Genomic DNA, 11,716 nt, shown 5'->3' with positions numbered 1-11,716 from the left:
CCGTCTAACCGCTATGCTACAGGCACCCCGATGGTGTTGTTTTTGAGCTAATTTACAAGCTAACACTGCTGCAAAGTACAAACGTTGAGAAGATGTGAAAGGTAAGGATTCAGGGGGGATCTGTAGGGAAGAGATTTAGAGGAACTCGGCCTTAAAATATTCAGATTGTAACGTTTGAAATACTAAAATCTATACTTTATGGGCGTTACCAGTATTTACCTTCATCCTCATGTCTCGGCCGTGTTTCTCCAGCTCCTTCCTCATCTCTTGAGGTCCCAGTCGGGCAGCGTTCAGCACCAAATGCTTCCACTCGATTGGCTGGAAGACGTGGGGGTCGTGAGGCACATACAGGCCAATCTTCACCTGGGAGAGAGAGAGAGAGAGAGAGAGAGAGAGAGAGAGAGAGAGAGAGAGAGATGGGGGTTTAAAATCAAACACACACACTCATACTGACTCTACCTCCACACCTGTTATCTCTTTCCTCTTTACCTTCTTCAGAGTGTGCTGGTATCGCTTGTAGGAGCTCTCGAACTCGGCCACCAGCTCCCCCAGCGTGCGGTGAGTCAGCGGCTTGTCCATCAGGTCCTGGCGGCGGCTCATGCCCAGAGATCCGTAGCGGCCGTTGCAGTAGACGCCGAGCACGACGTGGTGGAAGCAGTGACCCGAAAACTGGGTTTTAAAGCTGATGGGGAAACGCTCGAGAGACGTCAGGCCGTTGGTCAGGTAGCTGGTCGACGCACGGGAGTCAAGGAAGTATCTCTATAAGGGGATCGATTGTCTTGGTGCATGTTTCAGAGTGGAGTGGAGAAAGTAAAGAACATGTGATTATAAACCTGAGACTGTCAGTGGATTTGTTTGGATTTGTCCCAGCAGAAGAGTCATGTGAAATCAGATTCAGACGGACTCTCAGAAGGCGATTACTATGAACATACCGCCGAGTAAACAAAGGCTCAGCGCCCGCCAGCATGCACTGTATGTGTGTGTGTGTGTGTGCTGTTCCTCCTGTCTGACTGACTCGCTCTGAGTCATTGTTGTGTTTTCTTATTATTTAACCAGTGACACAAAGACAGACAGAGAGATAAACAATGAGCTTCTGTTAGCAGCCTGTGAAAAAAATAAATGATGTGACTCAAGTTAAAGATATATGTGTGATAAGGTTTATAAGTAGTGACTTTGTGCATCTCTTGATCACTGACTTCTTCTCTTCTTACCTGTCATTTCCTCCAGAAGAGGAGAGAATGATTTAGAATCATTTAGAGAATGAAGTCAAACTTTCTGTATTAGTGCTGAAAATAAAAAATCAGAGTGGTACGATGTCATGTGGAGGCATATCTATCTATCTATCTATCTATCCATCTTGTTCTACTTCTTTCTAATACAAACCTGTCTAACAACATATTCTAAAAATAGAAGATTTCCATCCATCCATCATCTAAACCGCTGATCCTGCTCAAGGTCTCAGGGGGCTCGAGCCGATTGGATGAGAGGCGGGGGGTACACCCAATCGATCACAGGGCTGACTTAAAGGGACAGAACAAACATTCACGCTCACACTAACCTACGGGTGATTACAGTAAGAGTGACAGATTAACCTGAAGGCCTGTCTTTGGACTGTGGGAGGACGCAGGGCTTAAAAAGATTTCATTCCAGTCCAATATTTAACTGAAAAACAAACAAACATTTAAATCCAACCAGAATCTCTCTCTGCTCAGGAATGTCTACGGAAAAATAACGTGATTCAAGGTTTAAAACCTGGATTCAGATTTTTTTAAAAAGGACGACTTGGAAATAATCTTTGAGTGGAAACAGTGACTAACTAAAAGCAGAAGTGATATGGAAACACTCCACTCATGTCGTGGATACAAACAGACAGTTAATCATCATTCAGTGACTCCAGAGTTTGTGCGTCACAAAAACTATTCCAACACTTTCAGACGGAAACTTAAAAAAACCTTGATTGACTCCAAATGACTCTGAATGAGGTTTCTATTTAGAGAGCACACGCTGTGGACTGCACAGCTTCACAGAGTCCAACACTGACAGAGATCCAACTGTAGCAATCTGTGCAAACACACACACACACAAACACACTGACAGGTCTGTGGACGGTATCTTTGTAGGCCACCAGCTCACCATCTGCTCGTTTCGGTCCGGGGAGGCCCATCATTGGTCAGAACGTCTGCCCGTCAGCCCGTCAGCCTGGACGCCACAGCACTGCTGTGTCTTCATGAAATATTCATAGAGGGCATCATACACAGCTTGACCACAAATCACAACACACACACATACCGACATGTATCAACATGGCCGTGTGTGTGTGTGTCTCCGTGCTGCAGTGCCCCCTGTGGTGTTAGAACACGGTGGTGTTTAAAAAATAAAAATCACCGTACAGTCAGATCGAATGTCTTTAGTTAAGACACTGAACTTAGGGACACACGACTTAGAGAGCAACTAGTTACAATACAATACAAAATACTTTGAAACATGGGCCATATTTTTATACATTTTGCAGTCTTATAAAAGCAATAGGTATGTTAGTTCTGACAGTCCTCCAATAGATTTCAGATTACCTGTAGTTGGGGCACTGGTGGCGCAGTGGTTAGTGCGCGCGCCCCATGCATGGAGGCTGTCATCTCCAGCAGGCGGCCCAGGTTCACATCCCACCCACATTCCCCACCCCCTCTCCCTGATCCCCGACTCCATCCACTGTCCTATCTCTACATTAAAGCCCAAAAATAAATCTTTAAAAAAAAAAGATTAGCTGTAGTGTATTCAGGACAAATATGCCCAAACAAATCATGTCCACCAGGCTACACACTATTTTAGGCCAGACCCAAAATTGTAAATATCAAACCTGTTTGATTCCTTTTAGAAACCAGAACCACCCATGTACTTTTACAGGAAACACTTGCCCTGAAACATAACATTTCAGCCGTTACAGACTGTTTAGTAAGGGCTAGATGAAGAAAACTTCTCAAGTGATTATAAGTATTTTGTGCCAATTAAACGTTAGGACCCCTAAATAATGCAAAAGTTGGGTCTATGGTTTAAAACACTAGCATTCCCTTTTAGTGCAATCTCTGTTGCATGGCCAAGGAAGTACTAAATAACTTGTTCTTATCTGTAAGGGAAGCTTGTTACGTAATTATACTGCAGAAAAGATGCAATAAACTGTATAGAGCTAAAAACAGACAGTTCCAAATGATGAATGTCTGGGTGTTGCAGCTGATTTTAATGTCCGCCCTTATAAAGGAAACACTAAAAGCCTGAACGCTACAAAGTCTGTAGATACATAACACTCGCTGTTGTTCCTCTCTAATGAATGCTTCATTAAACAAACACACTTCCCGTGATGGAGCACATGTGACGCTGCTAATAGAGGCTCTTTCTCTCTCTGAATCTCCCCTCTTGGTTGCCACGGAAACCACTAAGAGTGACTTGTCAATTTTGACGCAGCCCATGAAACCAGACGTATTAAGATCGTTATAATTCATGAATCTTTCTATTCAGTTGTTACTGCTCTGAGAGCCGACAATGTTTGAGCATCTCTTACGCTTCATAGAAAACGCCCGCTATACTTCCCAGGTGAGAAACCTTATCTATGGATATAATGCAGAGCTAATCCACTCTCTCTCTCTCTCTCTGTGTCTATCACTTTCCCACCACCCAGCCTCCCCCCCTCCTCCTCTCTTCCTCGAGTTTCTCTCTGACATTCTCCCCCCTGTTAAATTTCAAATCAGCATGATTCCAGATAGCAGAAGGCATAAAATCCTCTTTTTGTACGCCGTCTCTTCACTGAGTCATGTGCTTTTTTTTCTCCTCTTCTTCATCATTCAGCAAACTCCAGGGCCGGACTCACAAGTCTGGGGATGTTCTCGTGGATTACGTCAGTTAAAAGAAATCTTAATGCTTCAGATCTTTACACTGCAAACGATTTGGGATTTTTCAATATCCACTTCACAAAGCCCGGCCTGTGAGTACTTTTTTTCTACCCAGTTGGGCATTGCAGCTCTCGAATGGCCGGCACAGAGTCCTGACTGCGACCCTATCCAACACCTTTGGGATAAACTTTAACAAGGCAGGTTTTATTGCACAGGATCAGGGAACACCACAATCACTCTTGTGACAAGAAGAGGGGGTTGGGAGGGGGTCTCAGGAGGCAGGGCAGTTTGGAAAAAAATCACTACAGGAATCCAAGTCTGCAAACAAACTCTATGATGAATGTTTTCCACTCTTTTCTGGATAATGTGAATATGTCCAGTTATATGTAGCAGTGATTTAAAGACAAAAAACAAACGGGCGAGTGGAAAAGAGTTTGAAGCAGCTTCATTATGTGCTCGTAGTTTGCAACCATGGTGTGATATAAATGTCATGTTACCTGCTGCCTTTACATATAAACTCACACCGAAACAATTGGGGGAAATTTTCAGGATGTTTTTTTTTGCATGTAATCCCCCAAGGCATGCAAATAATCCCCAAACACACACACTCAAACCACTTTCTGTCAAGCATTGTTATTTTGCTTCTATAACAATGATAGTGGTCACATGAGTATTAAATCTATAAATACCTTTCCAATCATAGTGTGTGTAGTATGGTAACGTGAGCTAGGAAGTGGTCGAATGCTAACATTAGCTTAGCCAATGGGATATCAAAAGTGCTGTTGTACCCTGAGATTTAGCCCCATGTTATTGTCCTTTAAGATGAAATGATGCAATCTGTCATATTTCCTACGTTCATAGAACCTGGAATGAGTACAACTTTCAAACGGCATGATGTCAAGGAAAATAGCCCTCGTTCTATTAAAGTGAATTTATTTCCTCATTAATTCTGCAGGATATTCTTTACATAAACATGTTCTTCAGAGATAAGTTTGTACCCTGATTGTTATTCATCATGCATCTGCCTTGTCCCGTAGCCTTAGTTTGCAAAACAGCAGCCAGTGATGGCTAACACAATGAGACACTTAAAGTCAAACACACAAACCCCCAAACAAAGCCACCTAAGTCAAACCATGAATATCCTGGAGAGGATTCAGATCAATGTTAACAGGCGAGGAAAGGAACCAGCGGCACAGGACGGACTGAAGACAGAGACACGGACAGGAAGACAGACAGCTCCAACTGCCACAAGCTACAACAACAGATGCTATTCATCCCTCCTCCCCCGATGCTTAGCTTTCTAGATCCTCTATTTTCTTTCTCCAAACACTGTGTCCCCATTCACTATCAATGACAAACCATTTGAAACTGTTAAGACTTGAGTATGCGTTATCTTTCAGAGCTTTACTCGTTTGTGTGGAGAGAGATAACAAGACCAAAAATATCTTAAGATCGTAAAATTAAAATGTCAGTTATTCTAAGTCGACTGTTTCCTAAAATGTGTCTTATTTATTTGCTAATGTCATTTTATGGACATCTTAAAGTGACTATAGAGCACAATGAATGATGTGTAGGCCTTACTTCGCAGATCCAACTGGTCGGGCTGGTATCACATTATCTTAACAATAGCTACTGTGTGAGCAGGGTGTGTCCTCCTCTGTTATTAACATCAAATAGGTACCAAAGTCATATAGTATCAGGTAAGGCCTCATAGCTCAGTGGTTAGAGCACTGGTCTAGTAAACCAGGGGTCGCGAGTTCAATTCTCGCTGAGGCCTAATTTCCTTTTTGTCCGAGACCATTGTACGCAAAGTGCTGCAAGGGAGGGATGGTCTTGGCCTTGGGGCCAGCACACCAGCCTTGAAAAAGGCTACTTGGTGCAGGAGGTATGCTGGAAGAGGTGTGCAAAGGCTGTCGCTCAGTCTAGGTAAGGGCAATGGTTGAGATGAGAGTAAAGGAACTCCTGGAAAGAGCTATGGGAAATGTAAACACTTAGAGCTTTACCATCCTTATGTCCAATCTCTTTTCCTTGTTACCATCAGGGCTACATATGATGTCCTGCCATCTCTCAAAAAACTCAGCCAGTGATATGGAAAGGATTCCACATGCTCCATCCTCCATACTCCTGCAACGGTCAAATACATCTTGGTGGACTGCAAACCAGCCTCATTCAAGGCCAATACAACTGGCAGCACAACCAGGTGCTGCAGTGTCTGGCAGCAGTGCTGGAAAAGCCAACAAACACGAGCCAGCACCCTTTTTCCTCCTCTATCCTCCTCCTGGCCAGAAGCAGCGTTCGTCCGTTAAGGTGAGGGTCAAGCCAGGCCTGCCAATTCAACGCTGGACAGGTAGGCTGAGCATGTGACTTGAAGATGTTGACAGACTTGGGGCTTTACTTCCTATCTGAGATTGCAGTAACCAACCACAGACCAGAGCTTGTTCTTTGGTCTGCCTCACTCCAGGTGTACATCATTGAGCTTACAGTTCCCTGACAGAACGCAGTAGATGAGGCGTAAAAGTGAAATAAAGTGAGTTATGCGGACCTGGAAGCTAAGGATCTACAACAAGGCTTGAAGGCAAAGGTCTGACTGGTAGAAGTAGGCTCCAGAGGGTTTAGCCACATCAACATCAAGGCTACTCTGGGAGTTGGAGGAAACTCCAACCGACAGGCAGTCAAACACCTTTCCAGAGCTGCTGAAAAGGGGAGTCAGTGGCTGCAGAGAAAGGACTCCATCTGTGCCCTCAGGTGAGCAGATTTAGAGAGTGCGCTCGGGACTCCGGGATTCACTGCTGAGGTGCCGTGGGCCTATCAGCGAAACACTGAGGAAGTAGGGCGCTGCATCAACGATCTAATGGACAAGGTGATTAAATTGACTCTAAAGCACAATGAATGATGTGTAGGCCTTTATTCGCAGATTCAACTAGTCTGGCTGGTATCACATCCTAAAAATAGCTACTGTGTGAGCAGGGTGTGTCCTCCTCTGTAATTAACGTGAAATAGTCAGTCATGTGATATAGAAGGAGGTAAGGCCTCATAGCTCAGTGGTAAGAGCACTGGTCTTGTAAACCAGGGGTCGTGAGTTCAATTCTCACTGGGGCCTGACTGCCCTCTCAATCTAGACCATTGTACTGGTGCAAGGGAGGGATGGCCTTGGGTGCCAGCTCACCAGCCTGGAACAAGGTTACTTTGTTGCATGCTTGTGGTGCAGTAGCAACACTAGCAAGAGAAAGCAACAAGGTGTGCAAAGGCCCTTGCTCAGGCTATTGAAGAGCAATTGATACTCAGTGCAAGCATTACTTTCCTTATGCCCATCAGGGCTATGCATAGGCCCTGATACAACAAGCAGACTTCAAAGAACTAGTGGCGATGAAGGCTGCCTGTGGCATCGCCTCTCACCTCAAGTTGCACTAGCACACAACGCAAAGACTACAGCTGACTGCCAACCACCATGCACGTTCTGCGCATGAGTGAGAGGAAATAACTCTCCATGCCAGCAGGCAGCAGTAGTCGTTTGATATGATACAAGAAGACCATTTTCACACCGCTGTCGCTCACCACTCGTATTATAGGTAGTCTACTAATTGGGAACAACGTCTGATAAAAAGTTGAAAATGGCGCTGGCGTTGTCAGCCCTTGGTCTTTTAGTGGAAAAAGAAGAGAAGAGGCGGAGGCGACAAATAAGCAGAAACCACACTAATGGGTGAAAGCATGGATACTACAGCGGGATGTTCAAGGGGCTTTCATGAACCTGTGAGGAGAGCTGGAGAGAAATGAAACCTCCCAACAGCCAATCAGATATTCCGCTCACCGAACGGCCGCCGATTCAACATGTCGAATTGGCCAAAAAAAGGCTGACGGGGTCCAAAGGGTATCGACAGAGCCGGACACACCCCAACAACTAGGGTTACGACCGCTCACCGACGGTCCAACTAGGACAGACTGCCGATGATCTCCTTGGTGTGTCACGGTCTTATGATGTTCTACCATCTCCCAAAAACCAGTGGAATTGAGAGGATCCCATATGCTCCAGCAACAGTTAAAAACATCTTGGTGGGCTGCAAGACCAGGTGCTGCAGTGACTGGCAGAAGTGCTGGAAAGTCGTGAGACAAGCATCAACTCCCGTCCCCCTCCTCTATCCTCCTGGCCAGCAGCAGCGTTCTTCCGTGAATGTTAGGGTCAAGCCAGGCTCACCACTATACAACCCACAGGATGCCAGCTCTCACTTGAGTATCCCACAGTCTTTCAGGAGTGTCTCAAGTATTTATGTAAGGGATATTAACACCTTATCCCAATCAACAAGGTGATTAAAGGGATTCTAAAAGCACATTTGATGATGTGTAGGACATTATTTGCAGATTCAACTAGTCTGGCTGGCATCACATTATCCTAACAATAGCTGCTGTGTGAGCAGGGTGTGTCCTCCTCACACCTAACATTAAATAGTCATGTGTCACATGCAAAACTAAGGCCTCATAGCTCAGTGGTTAGAGCACTGGTCTTGTAAACCAGGGGTCGCGAGTTCAATTCTCGCTGGGGCCTAATTCCATTTTCGACCTTGACCATTGTACACTAACTGCAGCAAGGGAGGAATGGTCTTGGCCTTGGGTGCCAGCAGCTATACTAGCAAGAAGATGGCAACACGGTGTGCAAAGACTGTTGATCATGCTAGTTAAAGAGCCCATATTATTCCCTTTTTGGGGTTCGTATATTTAATCTATGTACCTACTTTTGTACGTTCACAATAGCTAAAGTCCGAAAAAAGTGTCTGTTTTCATGTACTGCTCCTCCTTGCTCCCTCTACGCTCTGAGTCCATCAGCTGCACTCTGCTGAGCCCACACTGTTAGACCCCACGTGGGCCAAGTCTGCTCTGATTGGTCTGCCGATCCGCTCTGTCGTTATTGGTCAATGACGTCACACTGACACATTTTTATCGAGGGGGGCTAGAACCAAGCGTTACATGCAGCTAATGCTACAGCTAACAGGAGGACGTAGGAGAAGCCGCGTTTCCGCGGACTTTGAATTTTTGCACATAGATGTGCCTAAACATGCACAGGACACTTGGAAAACACACTAAAGAGAATATAAAACCAGAAAAAGCATAATATGGGACCTTTAAGGGCAAAGAATGAGATGGGAGTGGGGAGAGGGGAGGATAATCTTTTAGTAAGAGCTATGGGAAATGGAAAAACTCAGAGCAAGCTTTACTGTCCTTATGTCGAACCTTATTTCCGTATGACCATCAGGACTATGTATGATGTTCTCCCATCTCCCAAAAATGTCAGCCAGTGGTCTGGAGAGGATCCCACATGCTCCTGCAATGGTCAAATACATCTTGGTGGGCTGCTAGACCAGCATTACTCAAGACCGATACACCTGGCGGCACAACCATGGTGTATCAGATTTGGCGGCAGTAGCTCAGTCTGTAGGGACCTGGGTTGGGAATTGGAGGGTTGCCGGTTCAAGTCCCAGTACTGACCAAGTCCAGAAATTGGTCTGGTAGCCTGAGAGGTGACAGTCCACTTCCTGAGCACTGCCGAGGTGCCCCTGAGCAAAGCACCTAAACCCCCCACCAGCTCAGGAGCACCCACTGTGGGCAGCCCCCTCACTCTGAGACCTCTCTATCAGTGCATGTCCATAGGGTCCTGTTTGTGTAGCATGTTTACAAGACAGAGTGTAAAAACGAATTTCCCCTCACAGGATCTATAAATTATTATTAACCGTGTGCTGCAGTGTCTTGCAGCAGCGCTGGAAAGTAGTCAAACAAGCATCAACGCCTCTAATCTTCTCCTGGCCAGCAGCAGCCTTGTCCGTGAAGGTGAAGGTAAAGCCAGGCTCACCAATTCAAGGATCACTTCAAACAGCTAGTCAAAGAGTCCGACTAGGAGATTTTGACAGACTCAGGTGAGAGGCTGTTCTTCTCACCTGAGATTGCAGTAACCAACCTCCGACCATATCTCTTACTTTGGTTCTGCTTTCCTCCAGCTCGTCTGAATCATTGAGCTTACAGTTCCCTGGCAGGACGCAGACGATGAGGCGTAAAATCGAAAGAAATTGAGTTGTGCTGACCTGGCTGCCGACGTACAACAACGAGGCTGGAGGGCAAAGGTCGGACCGGTCGTAGTAGGCAGCACAGGGTTTAGCCGCATCAACATCAAGGCTACTCTGGGAGATGGGAGTGCAAGGAAAGGCCCACCGACAGGCAGTCAACGACCTCTCCAGACCTGCTGAAAAGGGGAGTCAGTGGCTGTGGCATAAGAGAACGGACTCTAGCTAGGCCGTCAGGTGAGTAGATGGCATCAAGGAAGCGACCTTGGGACGCCGGTATTCACTGCTGAACCCTCTGGGGGGTTTTGTGGACCTATTAGCGAAACACTGATCAAGGACGGCACCAACTTGTCATTCCACAGGATTCCATCTCTCACTTGAGTATCCCATATAGTCTTTGCGAGGTGTCTCAAGTGTGCATGTAAGGAAATTAACACCTTGTCCTAATCAGTGATCTTATGGACATCTTACAGGGACACTAGAGCACAATGAATGATGTGTAGGACATTATTTGCAGATTCAACTGGTCGGGCTGGTATCACATTATCCCAACAATAGCAGCTGTGTGAGCAGGGTGTTTCCTCTGTAATTACCATTAAATAGTCAAGCTTGGCATATGGCAGAAGGTAAGGCCTCATAGCTCAGTGGTTAGAGCACTGGTCTTGTAAACCAGGGGTCGCGAGTTCAATTCTCGCTGGGGCCTAATTCCATTTTCAACCCCGATGACCACAAGGCCAGTGAGGTAACACTCTGCAAACATGTGCTGTTGCTCCTTGATATGAGTGTGACAGTGAGGTTCTTTGAAGGACACTAAGGACAATATAATCACTCACACTGACAGGGTTTCTCCTCTTTTTCTCACTCCCTCTGGCTCTCATGTCCCTTCTCTCTCTATCACCCTCTGCTTTTTTTCTCTTTCTTTTGAACTCTTGCCATATTTTCCATTCCTTTCCCTCCCTCCCTACTTTCATCTGAGGGCTAAAGTCAGTATCAATTACAGTCACTGTCGGCTGCCACCCTGACAGCCCGGGAGAAAAAAGCCACAGTGAAACTAGCAAATGTGAAACTTGAACACTCATTTGCAGAGAAAGAGAGATGTCTGTCATCTGTAGACACATTTGCACCACACAATATATATCAGCTCCTTGGAGGGTGGATGAACCACCACGAGTGATAGCAGCCATGATAGTATCAGTAGACTGGACAGAGCTCAATATCCAGTTACAAACATGTAGATAACGCACCAGAGATAAACTTGTTTAAGTAAAAGTTGCATTGATAAGACTACAAGGGGTTGTCAGGAAAAAATCCAAGTAAAGTCACATGGGAAAATGTGGACAGGCCGCTTGCATTTTACACTTCTGGTACCCCCCACCCCAAGATTTTGGGAAGAGTTCTTGCATGTGTGAAAGGTTATCAGACTGCTATAAACTTGAAAAAGCAAACAAATTGAAGGAGAAAACACTCATTCATCACAAACTACATGTTTGTTAAGAAGTACAAGCTCTGTTCTTGGGCAATGTTGATATACTTCTGATTTTTGTTGTTCCTTTAATTAAATGATTTTGGGTTCAATGTAGACGCATGAATGCCGAACAAGAGGTTCAAATAGATGTTTCTGTCAAACAAGAACATCAGAGGGCTGCAGTAGCTCTACAGCAGGGACTTGGTTTAAGGATCAGAAGGTTGCTGGTTCAAATCCAGCAAGGAGCAGTTAATTGTGAATGTTGTCTGGTAGCTAAAGTGGTGTCAGTTCACATCCTTGGCACTGTCAGGGGGCAGCTGAGC

The 11,716-nt window shown here is 45.5% G+C and overlaps 1 protein-coding gene and 4 non-coding genes across 7 annotated transcripts in view; 4 read left to right on the top strand and 1 right to left on the bottom strand.

The window, feature by feature from the left end:
- The window catches only part of vash2 (vasohibin 2), a 40,372-nt gene that overhangs the window by 14,725 nt on the left and 13,931 nt on the right, over positions 1-11,716 (bottom strand). For all 3 annotated transcript variants that reach the window (XR_009674994.1, XM_061051541.1, XM_061051540.1), the window contains exons 6-7: positions 490-727; positions 220-363 (exon numbers count right to left, since the gene is read on the bottom strand). Coding sequence is in view for 2 of the 3 variants with exons in the window: in XM_061051541.1 (XP_060907524.1) it covers positions 220-363; positions 490-727 (382 nt within the window). In the remaining variant the exon portion in view is untranslated. The remainder of the gene's footprint in view (positions 1-219; positions 364-489; positions 728-11,716) is intronic.
- trnat-agu (transfer RNA threonine (anticodon AGU)) lies at positions 5,586-5,658 on the top strand. Its single transcript has one exon. It is a non-coding gene; the product is annotated as a tRNA-Thr (tRNA).
- Positions 6,909-6,981, top strand: trnat-ugu (transfer RNA threonine (anticodon UGU)). The gene has a single exon. It is a non-coding gene; the product is annotated as a tRNA-Thr (tRNA).
- On the top strand, positions 8,349-8,421 carry trnat-ugu (transfer RNA threonine (anticodon UGU)). The gene has a single exon. It is a non-coding gene; the product is annotated as a tRNA-Thr (tRNA).
- On the top strand, positions 10,559-10,631 carry trnat-ugu (transfer RNA threonine (anticodon UGU)). The gene has a single exon. It is a non-coding gene; the product is annotated as a tRNA-Thr (tRNA).

This window comes from Labrus mixtus, chromosome 12, assembly GCF_963584025.1.
Source record: "Labrus mixtus chromosome 12, fLabMix1.1, whole genome shotgun sequence".
NCBI lineage: Eukaryota > Metazoa > Chordata > Actinopteri > Labriformes > Labridae > Labrus > Labrus mixtus.
The sequence above is the reverse complement of the archived record's forward strand: the minus strand, read 5'-3'. Positions and strand labels throughout refer to the sequence as shown.